This window comes from Cyanistes caeruleus, chromosome 3 (genome assembly GCF_971803275.1).
Source record: "Cyanistes caeruleus chromosome 3, bCyaCae1.hap1.1, whole genome shotgun sequence".
In the NCBI taxonomy this organism is placed as follows: domain Eukaryota; kingdom Metazoa; phylum Chordata; class Aves; order Passeriformes; family Paridae; genus Cyanistes; species Cyanistes caeruleus.
The window spans coordinates 68,214,988-68,230,434 of record NC_141703.1 but is presented as its reverse complement, the minus strand read 5'-3'; the positions used below and the strand labels follow the sequence as shown (position 1 = coordinate 68,230,434).

At 44.5% G+C, this 15,447-nt stretch overlaps 1 protein-coding gene across 8 annotated transcripts in view; it reads right to left on the bottom strand.

The window, feature by feature from the left end:
• Nucleotides 1-15,447, bottom strand: part of SLC7A1 (solute carrier family 7 member 1) — a 41,903-nt gene that overhangs the window by 4,886 nt on the left and 21,570 nt on the right. For 4 of the 8 annotated variants that reach the window (XM_086881673.1, XM_086881674.1, XM_086881672.1 and 1 more), the window contains 7 exons: nucleotides 11,339-11,497; nucleotides 8,997-9,171; nucleotides 7,022-7,146; nucleotides 5,262-5,484; nucleotides 4,339-4,478; nucleotides 2,593-2,695; nucleotides 689-900 (listed from right to left, as the gene is read on the bottom strand). In XM_086881673.1, the coding sequence (XP_086737799.1) occupies nucleotides 689-900; nucleotides 2,593-2,695; nucleotides 4,339-4,478; nucleotides 5,262-5,484; nucleotides 7,022-7,146; nucleotides 8,997-9,171; nucleotides 11,339-11,497 (1,137 nt within the window). Of the gene's footprint in view, nucleotides 1-184; nucleotides 334-688; nucleotides 901-2,592; nucleotides 2,696-4,338; nucleotides 4,479-5,261; nucleotides 5,485-7,021; nucleotides 7,147-8,996; nucleotides 9,172-11,338; nucleotides 11,498-11,602; nucleotides 11,730-12,626; nucleotides 15,065-15,447 lie in introns of all 8 variants that reach the window. The other 4 variants (XM_086881670.1, XM_086881671.1, XM_086881669.1 and 1 more) reach the window with 2 other exon arrangements.

The window sequence follows — 15,447 nt, the reverse complement described above, 5'->3', positions numbered from 1 at the left end:
CACACCTCTGCAGCAGGTTCTGCCTTTCCAGCATCTCCTGGATAGAAAAGTTCACATCATGCCTATATTATATGCATGTCCATTTGGCCAGTGCCCCCCTTCTGATATGGGCCAACACATGCACTTCCTCCTCCAACCACCTCCCAGACACCTCTTTTCTAGCTACATGTCCCAGGACATTCACCTTAAAGGAGAGTTTGGTTTTGCTTTCAGGTTGTTTCCGTATAATGAAGATGATAGTGACAACAAGGATGGCAGCAATAATCTGTACAGTGTTTATCAGAATGTTTGGCTCAAGGGAAGTCAGGATACAGATACCCACAATAAGGAAACCTGTGAACAGACACCAAAGGTTACTGATTTTTTTTTATTATTATTATTTTTTTTTTGGATACAGGGAAAACCCAAGAACAAATTATAATCAGGCAAAGCAGAATCTGAAAGCTCACAACAAAACAAAACAGTGACTCACAAAAACCCTAACCATAACAGGTATGCCTTTCCCACTATACACCCCCACACATTCCATCTGTGGATTTATTTTTAAGTCAGAAATTTAATTTTCAATTATTCTGGCCATTACAAGAACTCATCAAAATCACATCAAGAAGGTGAGTTTTCCCAGCAAGGTGAATACAAAGCCCTACCACTAACTCACTGCCCCAAAGACACACTGCCCAGCACTTACCAATGATGAAGGTTGAGACGTTCACCACCAAACCAGAGAATTTGGAAGGATCTGAATCTGTGGAACACAGTATGGCTTTGATGGAAAACTTCTCCTCTTCCTCTGGCAGAAACCCAGCCTGCGATTCACTGGTGCTCACAGACTCATTGTTATCTGTCTCCTCTGTTGACCTAGCCATCTGGTATGCCAAATTAGGCTGCTCAGGCTGGTACCTAGAAAAAGAAAATGACACAAAGAGTTTGTTAATTTGGCTTTTAAATGAAGGTACCGCTAATTTAAAAGCCACACAGATAGTCATGGCTGCAAGCCAGACCTTCACAGCACCAGAACAGGCCCATGTCACATCTATACCCTTCTGCTTCAAGGGGAAATTTGAGGCATGATGTCATCATGAGGTAAGCAAATATGGCCAGTTCTTATCACCTACAGCTTGGTTGTAATATAACTGCTTTAAAATCAACAGTGCTTCCCTTTCATGAACTCTGTCATTCATGTCACCAAGACATGACTGAGTGACAGGAGAAGCAAACAGCAGAGGGACAGACTGATGGTCATAACCAGGCCATTGTGTCACCTGCAGCAGTTCAGCTCCTGCATTTTGGCAAGGAGGTGGCTGAGCTAACAGCTCTGAAGGTACCACCCCAGGCTTTCTGCCAGCTTGTCTGCTGCCACAGGGACGGAAGAGCTGAAGCAAGAATAGTTTTCGCATGTGTGGACAGCACATTCAACAGTGCTGTGACACACAGTGTGGATCCATACATTGAAAGCACTCTTCCAGCCTCAGCTCTCTGTTACAGAAGGTTTTGTCAAGTTACTTAGCCACAAGTCTGACTAAAGGACTGGGCCACTTTGAAAGTCACCTTAAAACTGTTCCTGTGGGGATGCATTCACAATGAGGCATTTGCTAAACATTGAGAATTGTGAAATGCAGTGAAATCCTTGGGTCCAGCCACAGAAATAAACTAGTGGCAAGATCTTACAGCTCTGGAAACAATTCAGCTGCTACATCATTAAGCCGTTAAGGGGCAGACAAATCAGCTGCCCAGGCCACTACAAAACAGGCTCTCGGCTCTGCCAACCCATGATGGGGGAAATGTCATGCAATAGGTACAGCTGCTTGCAAAAACAAATTAAAAAGCCATCTTTAGCTCTGAGAAAAAGAGTAGGCTGGGAAATCAGGAAACTTAAGATGGACAAGGCAAATGGCAAGAATTTTCAAGGGGCAGGGAGGAGAGCACCAACACAAAGCAATGGTACTACCAAACAGCACCAGCCCTTCACCCGCTGCAAGACTGTTCTTAGTTCAGTGCAGTTGCTGTGAAAGCCTCCAATTCTGAATAAGTCATTCAACACACAAAGGTATTTTTCAGTAATATGATCTTCAGACATTTTTTTTTCATTAAACGAGTGCTGTTGTCTGTAAGGTGCCAAGAACTGAAGACCCGAGATTTTTAGCTTAGGTTTAGGAAGCCGTGGGAGCTCAGCACGTTTAAAAGACACACACTGATCCTGAAAACACATGCTCTGTTCTTTTCCTGCTGCTAGACTTCATCTCAAATCCCCTTTCAAAAGGAGGACAACCTGAAATGATATCCCCACTGGTGGGGACGAGAGTGGTCCAGGAATCTGAAGGCATTCAGGATCACACATCTTTCCTCACTAACCTTGGTGCATCTCCTGGGGCATTTAGAGCTGACCACAGCAGGACTGGTATGGAACAAGGGTTAGCTAGTTCAAAGGACCTCCCTGTAGATCCAACTAACACAGTCCCCCACGAGCTTAAAAGAAACAAGTTCTTCACATGCTTGTAGCTGGAGATGTGCCCACAGAAACTATGAGAACATCTGACTGCTGTGTGAAATTCTCTCTGTGTGCAAGAAGAGACAAAGCTTCTACATTCTTACCTCAGTACCAACACACAGGCTGCTACCAAAGAGTAAGCCAGGAGGGTCCCAATGGACATGAGGTCCACAAGATCTTTCAAGTCAAAGAGAAAGGCCATAACAGCTGTAGGAGGAGAGGAAGGTAAGAGAGAAGAAAAATCAGCAACATGGCAGAACATGCACATTTCAGGAGAGTTAATAACGATGCAGCACACATGACTCTTGCTCAGGACTTGGTAGGGGAGCTCAAGATATCTCAAGACAAGGAGAGGCAGGCCTTGCTGCATGAATACCCTAAGACTCCACAGGCTGTCCCAGCCTCACTAGCTGAAACATCAGGAAATGCTTACTAGAGTAAATTCCAGCCTTGTCCACAAATTCCAGTTTTCACACAGCTATGTTCGCCCAACTACCAACAAAAAGCAGGGGTTTAAGCCACAACTTCATTGTTAGTCGCCCAGTGAAGCTGCAACACTCTTTAAGTCACAATTATCTCTTGGAAGTAGCTACAGGGAACAGAGGATGGGCAACATGGTGTCTCAATTCAGCTGGGGTGAAATCAGGCTTGAGCAAGCAATGGGACCAAGCATCAAAGAAGGCATCTTGAAGAAGCAGATATCATCATGGGCATTTCCAGAAAAAGGCTGCCATTCCTTAGGGATTACCCTGCTTATGGACCCTCACCAGGTAACCCTGGTTGTACAAGACTTTGTGTAAGGCTTTCAGAAGGCAAGTAAGTGGATAAAAGACACGCAGTCAGACATCAGGTGACACCAACAGTCATATGAGAGTGCAGGGACCTCAGAGCTGAGCCTGGCCCAGGCCAGCCTTAAGGCACAACCTGGAGCCAAACAACTAGCCCAACCTTCAAACTCAGCTGGCAAATACTGTCCCTGCAGCTTCATGTTTGTTTTAGTTATAAACACTATGGACCACTTGGATGAGACTGCAAGGCTTTTTTTTATTACTTTATATTGCCCTTTTTCCTTACCCCACCATGGTCCAGAGCCAAGAATACCTGAAGAGGAAGTTGTGGGAGAAGGAAGCTGTGAGGAGACTCTGTGAGTCCCAGAAGCAGGAGCTGAGCCCTTTCACAGGAAGACACAACTCCCCACCAAAGATGGCACATTCTTGTACCCACGGCTCATCCTGCATTTGCAGCAGAAGGTAAAGAGGAAACAGCAAGGATCTCCTCTTTGCCAGGCGTCATGTGGCTGCAAGAACAGGGTAAGCTGCTCACCCTTGCTGTCTGGGAGGTTTAATTCCCGTATTTCTAGGGGGCTAGGAGAAGGAAGAGGAGAACAGGATAGCTGCCAGCTGTGACTAACTGATTAACAAATGCCAATGGCACAGGTGCCATCTGCCAGTCTCCGGCTGCTTTGGCATCCTCTGCAGAGCTGCCACCCACGGGCGGTGCCGTGTCTTCGGCCAAGCCAGGCCAACAGCCACAAGGATGCTGGGCCACCACTGGCTGCTACCTTGCAGGGAGTTAATTACTTTTAAGGCTGGCTGAGCAGATAAAGATAGTTCCTGGCATGAGACAGGATGGCAGCAATGAGCTCTGAGAAAGAGGGACAAGCACACAGCAAGCTACTCATGCTCACCCAGACTCTCCAGGGCGTGCCCTGGAAATCCAGGACACCCTCTGGGATGCTGTGTTCTGCAATATATCCAATTAGTAAGTGGGCTAGAGTCAGGTGGACTTATCTGCCCTTAAGATGAGTTTAATCTCCTTTTCACAGATTCGTGCAAGTCTTTGGATCTTACCTGCAGTAGCTCCTGATGTCACTGTTGCAACTAAGGGAGTTTTCCTCTTCTCGTTGACTTTAGCCAAAAATTTAAAGAGAAGTCCATCTTCTGCCATAGCATAAATTATTCGAGGCATCGGAAACATGGAGCCAAGGAGACTGCAGACACAGGAAGGAGAAATAATCTACTTATGTCACCTCCTGCTGAGAACAGGCACACAAGTGAAAGCAAGTTTATGGCAGTGTAACTATAGAACAGGTGGCTTTTGTTCACTTCAGCTTCTCCTTCAAGGGCTCCCTCTGAACATCCATGTTACTGATAGCTGGTAACTGAGGTTCAGCTCTACAATTTTGGGTAGCTGAACTTAGCCATGGGGCAAAAACCAGACTGACTTTCAGGCAGTAAAAGAGCTGTAACTTCTATAAGCCTCTGTCAGTTGCTCACCTAATGGAGTATGTCTAAGCTGATCTGAAATAGGTCTTCCAAGTTCAGGAGGTGACATGTTCTGCCTCCAGCCTGCCCTGCTTCCCATCCAGATGGCTGTCCTGCAGGTAATCTGCAGACAGATGGCCCTGGATATGGTAAGCCCCATGAGCTCGTGAAGATGTACCCTGCCTTGTCTGACACAAGTCTGCTCTCCACTAAGCAGGCCAGGATGTCTTGCACCCAAACCATGCTTGCATTACACAGTTGCCTCTATGACTTAGTGACTCAATCCAGATTTATATTCCTGAGATGCACCTGATGGGTCTTCTGCTAAGATGGAAATTTCTGAAGTGATACTCATCACCTGCTTCTCTGGTACCTACCACAGGGTGAAATCCCAGTTCTTTTGAGGTCAGTAGCTCTGAATTTCATCCCTGGTCTCCACTCCATTTCTTAAAGGAGGTGGAGGTACATGTTTGCCTTGAGAGATACAAAAATGAAGAGCAGTGTCTTACCTTGTAGAAAGTGCACACAAGGAACCGACAGCCACTGCATAATTGGCTCCATCCCAACCCACATATTTAAAGGCATTGGGTAAAGGGCTATTGGTATCCAGCTGGTAGTAAGGCATCATGAGCGTCAGGGCAGCCGACACGCCAAAATAAGCCACAAAGCAGATGAGAAGAGATGCCACAATGCCAATAGGAATGGCCTTCTGAGGGTTTTTTACCTCCTCACCTAGAAGAAAGGAATTTAAATATCAGCTAAATGACAAGCAAGAGCTTTATCCCAACCTAGGGCAGGTGTGCTGGCTGCGTCTTTCAAAGGTTTCATGGGCACAGAGGTGCTCTTTGACCATGATGCTGATGGCCTGCTCCATCCACTTGGGATACCACAGCCTGTTTGCTCCCATTTCTGCTGCTCCTACCACTTCTTCTGACACACATTCATGGAAGCCTTGTAAACCCAGGCGCAGAAACAATCTGGATTTAAAACAGTCCTTTCCTCAAAACAGATCATCCTTTTATCCTATTCCTTCTATCCTACTGATGGTGCAGACCCAAGAAGAGTTCAAGGATCACAGATGATGGAACAAGATATTACTGTGCAGTTGTAGGGGAAATCTGTGGATGTCCATTTTAGTAACATCTGCCACTTCCAGAGAAAGGCAGAGTGCCTGAAAGTCATATGGATCTTTGAAAATGCCTTTTAACAAAAGGACCCCCTCTAGTTGTTATGGAAAATTTTCAACAACCAAAAAAGTAGGACAAAATGCGTATGAAAAATCAAAATTCCTCAAAATTCAGGCACTGATCAATTACTGAACAGATTTGCGCTTTCCTAGTCCTACAGAACTTTTCTGAAAGCAAAAGCTCTGGAGGAGCAGCATTTCAGCAGGATGAACTGATAAACACAGATCCATACACCTACAAGTCAAAAGCAGATGAATGTTTCTCCCAGGAGAGGCTCCAGGGTTAGGTGGAGTAATGGAGCCAACACTTCTCCAACTCCTTGCTTGGAGCAAAATGCACTAATGCTTTATCTGTCTGTGATGATTCCCTTCTCCCTCTGCTTCAACCCTTCTTGTCAAATGTGAAATTAAGGATAATCCTTTCTTCAGGGAATTAAGATTCAACTTAGCCACAAGAAATATGACTATGCTGATGCCTTCTCTCTCAAAATGAGACCTCTTAACCTTTACAGGTAAAAATTCCTAATTCTGAGGCACACCTCTTGGGTGCCATTGACTTCCCAGAGGCTTCCTCTTTCTCTGGATCTTTAAAATACTCCAAGCCATCAGAGCTCTTTCAGCTGAAAGCACTGAAGAACTCTGTCCCAGAATAACCTGTTGATTAAAGTGTCATGTGGAGTTAGAGACTCAAACTCATATCAAGCATTTGAAACTGGGCCTTCCCTCTTTGCCTAGCTGATAAACCTGGACAAGATTTCTGTGGAGTTTGACCTGGTTAGTGTCATCACTCACCATCCACAAGCTTGGGCCCTGCAGGCAAAGACAACAGGAAGCTCATGATTATACAGTTTATCCGTGTGCCACAGCAGCTACAAGTCAGCACTCAGGCACTCAAGGACTTTAACAAATCCAGCACTTTCACTATTAGAGACAGCTGAGCCAAAAGCCTATTTTGAGCTGAGGTTCAGAGGGACAACAAATGCAGTGTCCTGAATTCCCTGTTATCTGTGCTCTGCAATGTTACTGAAAGTCAATCTACCAGCAGCCAGGTTCACAACCAGAATGAAGACATCTTCCTCTTACCTGTAGTAGCAATACAGTCAAATCCCACGAAAGCATAAAAACACGTGGCTGCCCCTGAGAGAACTCCTTTCCATCCATAGGGCATAAACCCTCCAACACCGTAGAGCTTTCCTTCCTGTGTTTGACTGAAAGGCATGGCACTGGGTTAGAAGTGATCCTGCCTAGCTGGGAATCACAAAGCTATTCACACAGCTCATAACCAAATCCAAAGCCAAAGTCTGAAGAAGCAGGCTCTCCCTTTCATATGCTCACACACAAATACCAGGCAAAATGCTAAGCCCTGCCCACTGCTGAGCTTTGGACCAGCCTGAAAGAGCCTGGGGAATACATGCAATAGAAATGGTTCATGGTTTGTTCCCACCACCTGTTTTGTGCAGTGGATAAAAATAGCATGAATATTAAAAATCCTCTCCTAACATTACTGCATGTGTGTAGACACATACATTCTTTTAAACAGAAGCTTTTGGAAAAGCTGAAGACTGAGAAACATGTGAACCACCCACTTTTTACTTCAGATGGACTCAGATTAAGGGTAGGTGAGCAGACATAGAAGTGGAATGCAGGGTGCCATGATTGTTTAAAATCCACCCCATCTTCCATTCTCAACTTCCGAATTCCTTGTGCCAAGCTCATACTCAAACCATGCCTGTGAGAGAGAAGTGGAGCATGGATTCCTGACACACACCAAACGCTTTGCTGAGCCTTATCCAAAATTCATTTAAGTCAACAGACAAACACAGGCAGATCCCAGTTCTCTCTGGATTGCGACCCCAGATCCATGTGCCTTGTGTTGAGTGACATTTAACAAGCATACCCTTCGGTTCCAGTGACTTAGGTCACTTTTTCAGTGAAAAGCCTTTGTAAAGATGAATTAAGGCAGTTAAGTAAGTCCCAAATCTGCATGTCTTCTCACGTATAAGCATCTGAACTCTCTCACAGAAGCTCTGCTGAGACCTAGATGAAAACTGGCCTATAAAAATAGCACAACCCAAATGTGGATTACTCTGGAAATAATGATAAAATAAACCCCAGACAGATTTTACAAATATAGTACGTCCTACAGGTCAAAGAGCTGCACTTACACTTTGAAACTCTTGCAGTAATTTCTCCTTGCATGGGAATAGCAGGAGGGAAGGACAGGGAACCTGTCCTATAGAAGCAATTTGTTTGCAGCAGGTTGAATTTTGAAGAGAGGATCAAGAAGCTTCTTTTACACAAGATAAATTTGACCCACACAACATTTATGAATCTCACCAGATTTTGCCCAACTGTGCTTCCTTGCAGACCATCATAAAGGGTTTAGGTAGCAAGCCAGGACTGAGCTGATATAGGAGGAGATATTTAAAGGCCCTTATTCCGTGTGGTACAGTCTCAAGCAAAAACTAATAGCTCTGTCTCACTAGTAAGCCTTGTAAGCACCTTAATTTTGATCTTGTGTAGGATGACAGAATTTTGGCCAAGCAGCAAAATGTCATTAAAAACAGATTTATGATATGCTTGCTGCAATGCACTAAAATAATCTGCAACTTGCCTTCATTTTATTGAGGAATTTGGAACAAGGTCTCTATATGGTATAACCAAGCCCCAAGGATATTGCCCAAGTGTTCAAAAAAGTACACAGCTATACTTGGACATGGCTTCATAGAGGCACTAGAGCCAGCCTGGTGCAGACTTGAGTAGGACACTGTCTAAAGAGCTCTTTTGTCTCAACTTTGGATGCTATACTGGTTATAAGGCTAGATATGGTCAGTCCTGCAGCAGGGCCCACGATGACACAGCCTACTCCTGGCACTTTCAGCCCATCAGCACAGCCTGCTTTCAGCAAACACCCACCAAAGACAGCTTTGCCTCCAAGGTATCTGGCAAAGGAGGCAGCCATCCCACTCACTGGTTTTCTAACTCAGTCCAAAACCCCCCATTTAAACTTGCTTTTGAAAATGCATTTTCTGAGATGAAAATAAAACATCCAACCGACTTGTCTTTGAAAATGCTGTGGCTGGTGTTGTAAATGTCCTGTTCGGTCAGATTCCAGTTTTTAACAGATCCTTTCACAAAGCCGGAGATCATGACAAATCCAAGGACAAGGACGTTGATGCAGGTGAACACTTTGTTCACCAGGGCAGATTCTTTCACACCAAAAGCTAAAAGCCCTGAGGAAAAAATGGCACAGGTCAGGTATTTCACCATCAGCAGCAGGTGCTGCAGACACACAGACATAGCTCAACTGTGTTCATGCTGTGCTCTGCCCAAATTATCACACCTTATTTCTTCACAAAGCCAGGTAGCTCAGGATTAACTCACCCAGTAGTAGGATGAGGACTCCAGCTCAGACATAACTGCAGAATGTGACACACCTTCCCACCCAGCATGCCCATGTGGACTGTGTCCCTGGTAAAGTGCTTTGCTAATACACTTAAACTACTCCCACAGCCTCAAACTCCATACAGAGACCCAGAGAAAGCACAACAGGTGGTTTTCAATAAAGGAACATTGTCTTAGAGGTCTTGGCCAAATGTAGAATTTATGAACCACACTCAACTTTCCTTAGAAACGGGAAAATATGAGCAGGGACCAAATCCAGAAGTATTCCACTTCTAATAGCTACTTCTAGAGCTGAAGACAAAGAAGAAGGTGGCATCTTGAGAATCCTGCTCCCACTTAAACCAGCAAGAGCTTTGCCAGCGAGTTCACTGAGAGCAGGATTTCAGCTTGGTCTTAAGATCATCTGTCCGAAGAAGATCATGGCTACAGGCCTTGGCAAATGTCACTGAAGCATAGCTTGGCTTCTCAGGTCAACAAGCTCACTTAACTTCCTCTTCAGGTCTCTGATTTTTAAGAACTTAAACTTTTAAGTCAAATCTAAGGCTGAAGGACAAGTTAAAAAATTTCACATGGGCCCAAGGGAGAAGTGTTCTTTTACTGCTACTCCAAGGGACTTCAATGAGAGCGGAGCATCCTGTTTACTTACCTTTACTTCTTTTAAAATAGGAAATAAGCTGAGACAGCCATATCAGGGAAGTGTTTGATAAGACTGTATACCAGCCCACAAAAACTTGTAAGTTACTTTTTAAAAATCTGAAGCTCAAGGCAGTACAAGCAGAAAAAAACTTGTGGTTTTGATATGCTCTTTCAACAGCTTTTTTTTAGAAAAGAATGGTTTACCTTTTTTATTAAAATCCATGGAATTTGCTTCATGTGGGAGCATAATGCCACCTTACTATAAAGCAACCTTTGTAATTTGACACCTCAGCAGTGCTAAAGTAAGGAGTTCTAAATTTTGTAAATTCTATCCAAGGTGAAAGACCAGATTCTGATTTGAAATGAGTGCAATTCATATTACATACAAATGAACAAAGAGGAAAATCTCTCCCATTCAGATGTAATCCTGAAAACAGAGGGCTGCTATTAGCTTCAGCAGGCCTCGATGCAGTCCTAGCTCTGAATGCAAACCCAAATGCCAAAGCATCCCTTGCTTATGAGGCCTGTCCCCAAAAGCACAGCTCACACTGTGAGAAGGCCATTCTGATCAGAAATGTCAGGATAACCTCGCTACAGTGGCACTGCAGCTCCTGCCTGCTGGAAACCACAGACGAGTATGGAAGCATAGTTTTTTAAATTTGCCTAGACTTGGTAATGCTTTGCAAGATCCAGTTGGAGCAGTGGTAAACATTTGGAAGAATTTTGATCTTGCAAGTTGTCAAAACTTTTCCAATTTACGATCAAAGGTTTGGCACATTTTTAGAAAAAAAAAAGGAAGTGCTGACTGTCTATGACACATTTATTTCTCTGGAGTCTTGTAGTCACTTCTGCAAACTGAAGCTCATATATATTAAAAAAAAACCAAAACAAAATAGTATATGAGACTGTAACCGCGTCCTCTTTCTGTTTTCCTCTCACTTTTCTGGCTCAAGGCATCAAAAATTGGCAGATTATCAAAAGGGTAGTAAGTTTGATAGACCAACTGCATGAAATTCTTGTGTAATAGGATTTGTGGAGGGAAGGATTAAACTCCTATACCTCATTGAGGATAACAAGTCATCTTTTCTTTTCCTTCTTATATAAAATTTGATTGAAGATTTTAAAAGTGGTTCAAAAAATATTGAAAATGCTCTCCTCTAATTAAAAACTTTGTAAACAGGCTGTGCCCTGTGCTAACTCCACAGCAGCTATATAGGTCATTCCAACACTTGTAGCAAAGAAAGAGTCTTTAATATGTTGTTCAAAATAAATCAGGACTTATTGCTTATTCCAAGAGCAACCAATGAGATTACAGAAGAAGGAGGTGCAAGACCCACAAAACCCTCCAGTGCCTCTCACCTGTTAGGATGATGATTATCACCACAGCAAAGATGTCTGGGTATTTTGCTAGCACTCCAGGAGCATCCATCGTCATGTATTTAATACAAAATTTTTCAATGTGCTGCCCTATGATTTCATCAAACGTTGCGCTCCAAGCTCTGGCCACGCTTGAGGTTCCTGCCAGAGGATAGAAAGGACAAAGATCATCCTGTGTGGCTGGCACACATTACAAACCAGAGGGAGCCTTGTAAGGTTTTTCAATACAGAGGGCCTCAAAGCAACCTTGCACGTGCTCCCAGGTGCTGGGAATAGCCTTTCCTCTCCATAACCAGCCCACAGCCTGCATTCATGCTTGGCATCTGCTCTGATGGTAACACACACAGGTGGAGGGCCTCAGACTCATGCAAAGCTGACAAGATGAGAAAAGTCCTTTTAAGTCTGACTTCTTTGCAAACCTCAACTTTGCCTTAGATACTGCCCTGACTGACCTTTTCTTTACACCCCCAAGGGCGTGTAAGTTTTGGCCTGTCCCCAAACCTAGTAACTTCTGTTACCAGAGAGGTCCAAATGTAATGCTGGCAGAAGTCCCTGGCAGCCCCAGTTAGGTGACTGCAGCCCAGGCAGAGAGACCTTACAGAATCCAGCTGCCCTCTGGCAGTGCGATGCTGGAGCACCAGAACCTGGACCACACCAGTGGCCAGCTCTGCACTCTGGCAACACTCAGGTCTGCTCTGACCTCCAGTGCTATAGCATCCAAGCAGGAAAAAGACTCAGATACAATTTACATGTTATCTGAGCATAAGTCAGCCTATTGCAAAATGCTGGTGATGACCACAGCAAGTAGAACAGCTCCTGCCTGCAGCAAGTGCTCAGGCTCCACCCTCTGGGGCTGCTTTTTGTTTCTCTTTGAGTGCATCCAACAATTTGCAGCTTGATGGGGTGAGGACTGAACCTGGGGTCTCAGGACAAGCAAGCTGGGGACAGTGTCTGGGCCATAAAAGTCATTTTAGAGAGCTGAAACAGTAACAGCGAAGAGCTACCACCAGACAGTGACATCATTTTGTAAAATAAGTAGGCTTGGGTAAAAGCCAACTTCTGTGTTAATGTGGCTACTGTGACACTCCCAATGTCTTAGACAGTACATACACGATATATACCAGCATATAATTGCATATCATAATTATTACTGTACATAATTACCTAGTTAAAAAAAGTGCTTGGCTTAGTTTTGGCTTGCAGGGCAGTTCTCAGAGGACGCCATAAGGGGCCCCTTTCCACCCAGAACAGTCTGTCCTGCCACACTCACCTGTGAGTGGGTGTTCAGGTCCCAACTCCGGCACCTGCAATCCTGTCAAACAATGTCTGTGCTCATCTGCAGCCAAATCCTCTGCAGCAGCGGTGGGCAGCACCTGCAGCACAGCTGGGAACACTCACCTGCCCAATCCAGCTTTGAAACAGCATAAAGATTTAAGCTGCAGAACAGACCTGTTGGGAGACTCTTCTGTTCACCAAGACAGAAAAGTGCACAGTGTGAACACCTTTAAGGAGTTTGGACATCACTGCCATCAATTCAATCTTGAGAAATTGCAGAAGTTATCGTATACCACATTACCATTTTTTAGGTTAGCTTTGGCACAATTTGAGGAAGAAGACTATTTTAGTGCTATTTTTTTGTCCTAGTTCTAATATTTCACATTCTAGGACGGGAACACCCAGCTCCTGCATGTGTTATATTAGATGCCAGCTGCTTGGATGCCAGTTCCACATAACTATCAGCTATTTATCTGGAACTCTCTGTAACCACCAGGCCTGAGGGAGCAGGGGGACTCTGACATTCTTGCAACAATGCAGACACCTGGCTAATATCTTGCTGTTATTATAGAGCACAGTGCAAAGACATTCAGCTTGTACCCAGGAGGATTTACTAGTTCTGGGTCAGCACAGCCTCACCAGAGCGGATTTGGCTCCTGCCTAAAGCACACAGCTCCCAGAACTGCAGAGCTCGGGTGCTGGGCTCACTGCAGGAACAGGCACAGGCAAGGAGGCCACCCGGTGCCAGGAAAGCCCAGCAGCACCTACTTCCCAGAGATGCTATTACTCATCATACTACCAGCTCCCACCAGTTTCTAGTTCCTGAAATGCATCCCACAGTCTGGCAGAGTTCTGCAAACCCACATCATCCCAGAAGAAAATTCACATCAGATCCTGGTCCTGGACACCTTTCTCCTTCTCTCTAGACAGTAACTGACCAGTTGCACACCCATTTTTTTCTCATTACCCACCTCCAAGACTCCACATGAGCTTTGCCCCAAGTCAAATCACTTCAATTAATTAACAGCTCCTAGCCACCCATCCTTGGGACCCCAGGATTTCTTTCTCCACCTCATACTTGCTGACCCAATGTCTGAGAACCTCAACATGAAAACACCAAGCTGGCCGAGCCCCTCAGAGATGCACATTTTCAATGCACTGCTTGGCATTTTCTCAGCAAGATTAAAAAAAAAAAAAAATTGGTTTTCTGCCCCTCTCAAGCCCTGTCTCTGAAGAGCAGCGTGTGCCTGCCAGAGACGGGAAGGACTGATTTCTTGAGACATTCAGGGATGTCTGTGTGTGTGTCAGAGAGCAGGCCAAGCTTTGCCCTGGTGAGGCAGTGCCCTGCCCCCAAACCCCCCAGCCTCTATTCCAGCCCGGCATTGGCACACAAGGGGCAGGGCTCCACTCTGCCTAACCCAGCTCCTGCATGGCCAAATGAGCAGAAGTTCCACCTGGGGGCAGAGCCCATGAAGGCCCTGTGGCTTCTAAGGCTGAGCATTGGTGCAGCACGTCTTGACCCTACCTTCCTTTTGAAGTCCGTATCTGAACACTGCTGGAACACAGGCATTGGTAGCTATGTGTGCTTTTCTGTATCCTCTCAGTCCCTCACTCCTTCTTCTAATTCCCTCTTCTAGGACCATTTACAGTAACTTAATAGAACGTGTTTAAAGTGTGCTAAGTTGGATGTGTTAAATTAATGCTGTGAGAAATGCTTTATATTGATCAGATGTTGTACTAGGTCTTTAGCCAAGGTTTCCAGCTTTTTCAAAAGTTTGCCAGTAAACTTTTGTGTTATTTTGACCTCTTGAGATTATCTGGTGTTTATTTCTCCCATGTGTCTAACCCAGAGTACAGGAACCATTATAAACACTTTCAAAAGTCTCATTGACAGAGTTGACTGGGGATCCAACATATCTTTCTCCTCCACGGCCCAGAAGCTCTTGGGAGCTGTCCCTGCTCACAAGAGGGGCAATTAGCTCTGAGACAAAAGCTGGGTAAGATAAAGAGAGCTCCTTTACCTCATATCCTCCCCCAGTGTTTTGCCACCTTAGCCACTCTTTCTCACAAGTGATGAGAAAGACAGTTTGCAAATACACATTCTTGACATAGGACTGAAAAAAAAGTAAGTTGTATTTGAACACATTCATGCATAGTATCTACTTATTTTGTACTGAAATTTCTGCCTTGTGACAATACAGTGAGCAGCCAACTCTGAAACAAGAACTGAGGCAGTTGTTCAAAATCCATTATGAAGGGGGGAAAAAAAAAAATCTCGGAAATACCACTCTGAGCCCAGATCTTCGGAGCAGAACATTCAGTAGGCAAAACTTTTCATAGTGCATTTGCAGAATCAGGTTTTGGGACAGCAACCACGGCTATGTCACTCATTTTGGTCGTCCAGTATCATGGTAGGAAGGGCCCCAAAACGAACTAGATGAAGGGCATGAAGGAGACAATTTATCATTTAATTTCTGGAACAGAAGAAAAATTACCAGGAAGTCTGTTCAATTTTTCTACGTGTAGCCTAAGCAGTGTCCATCGCAGAAGTCTGGAGGAAATTATACGCTTACTTTTTTTAAAAATTATTTTTATCTACTCCTTGCAGTGAATGTAATTCACAAAATAGCTACAGGACTGATTTCTTAAGGAGAGGAGTCTAATTGACTCTGGTTTTTCATCTTTTTTTTTTTTTTTTTTTTTTCCAGAGAAGGAAGAGGAGAAAAATATTTCAGGTAACACACAGAGGAAAGCCAGCATGGTCTCAGACAGGCAGCTGCTATGCCACTATGTTGTTCTTGATATGATCTTACCCT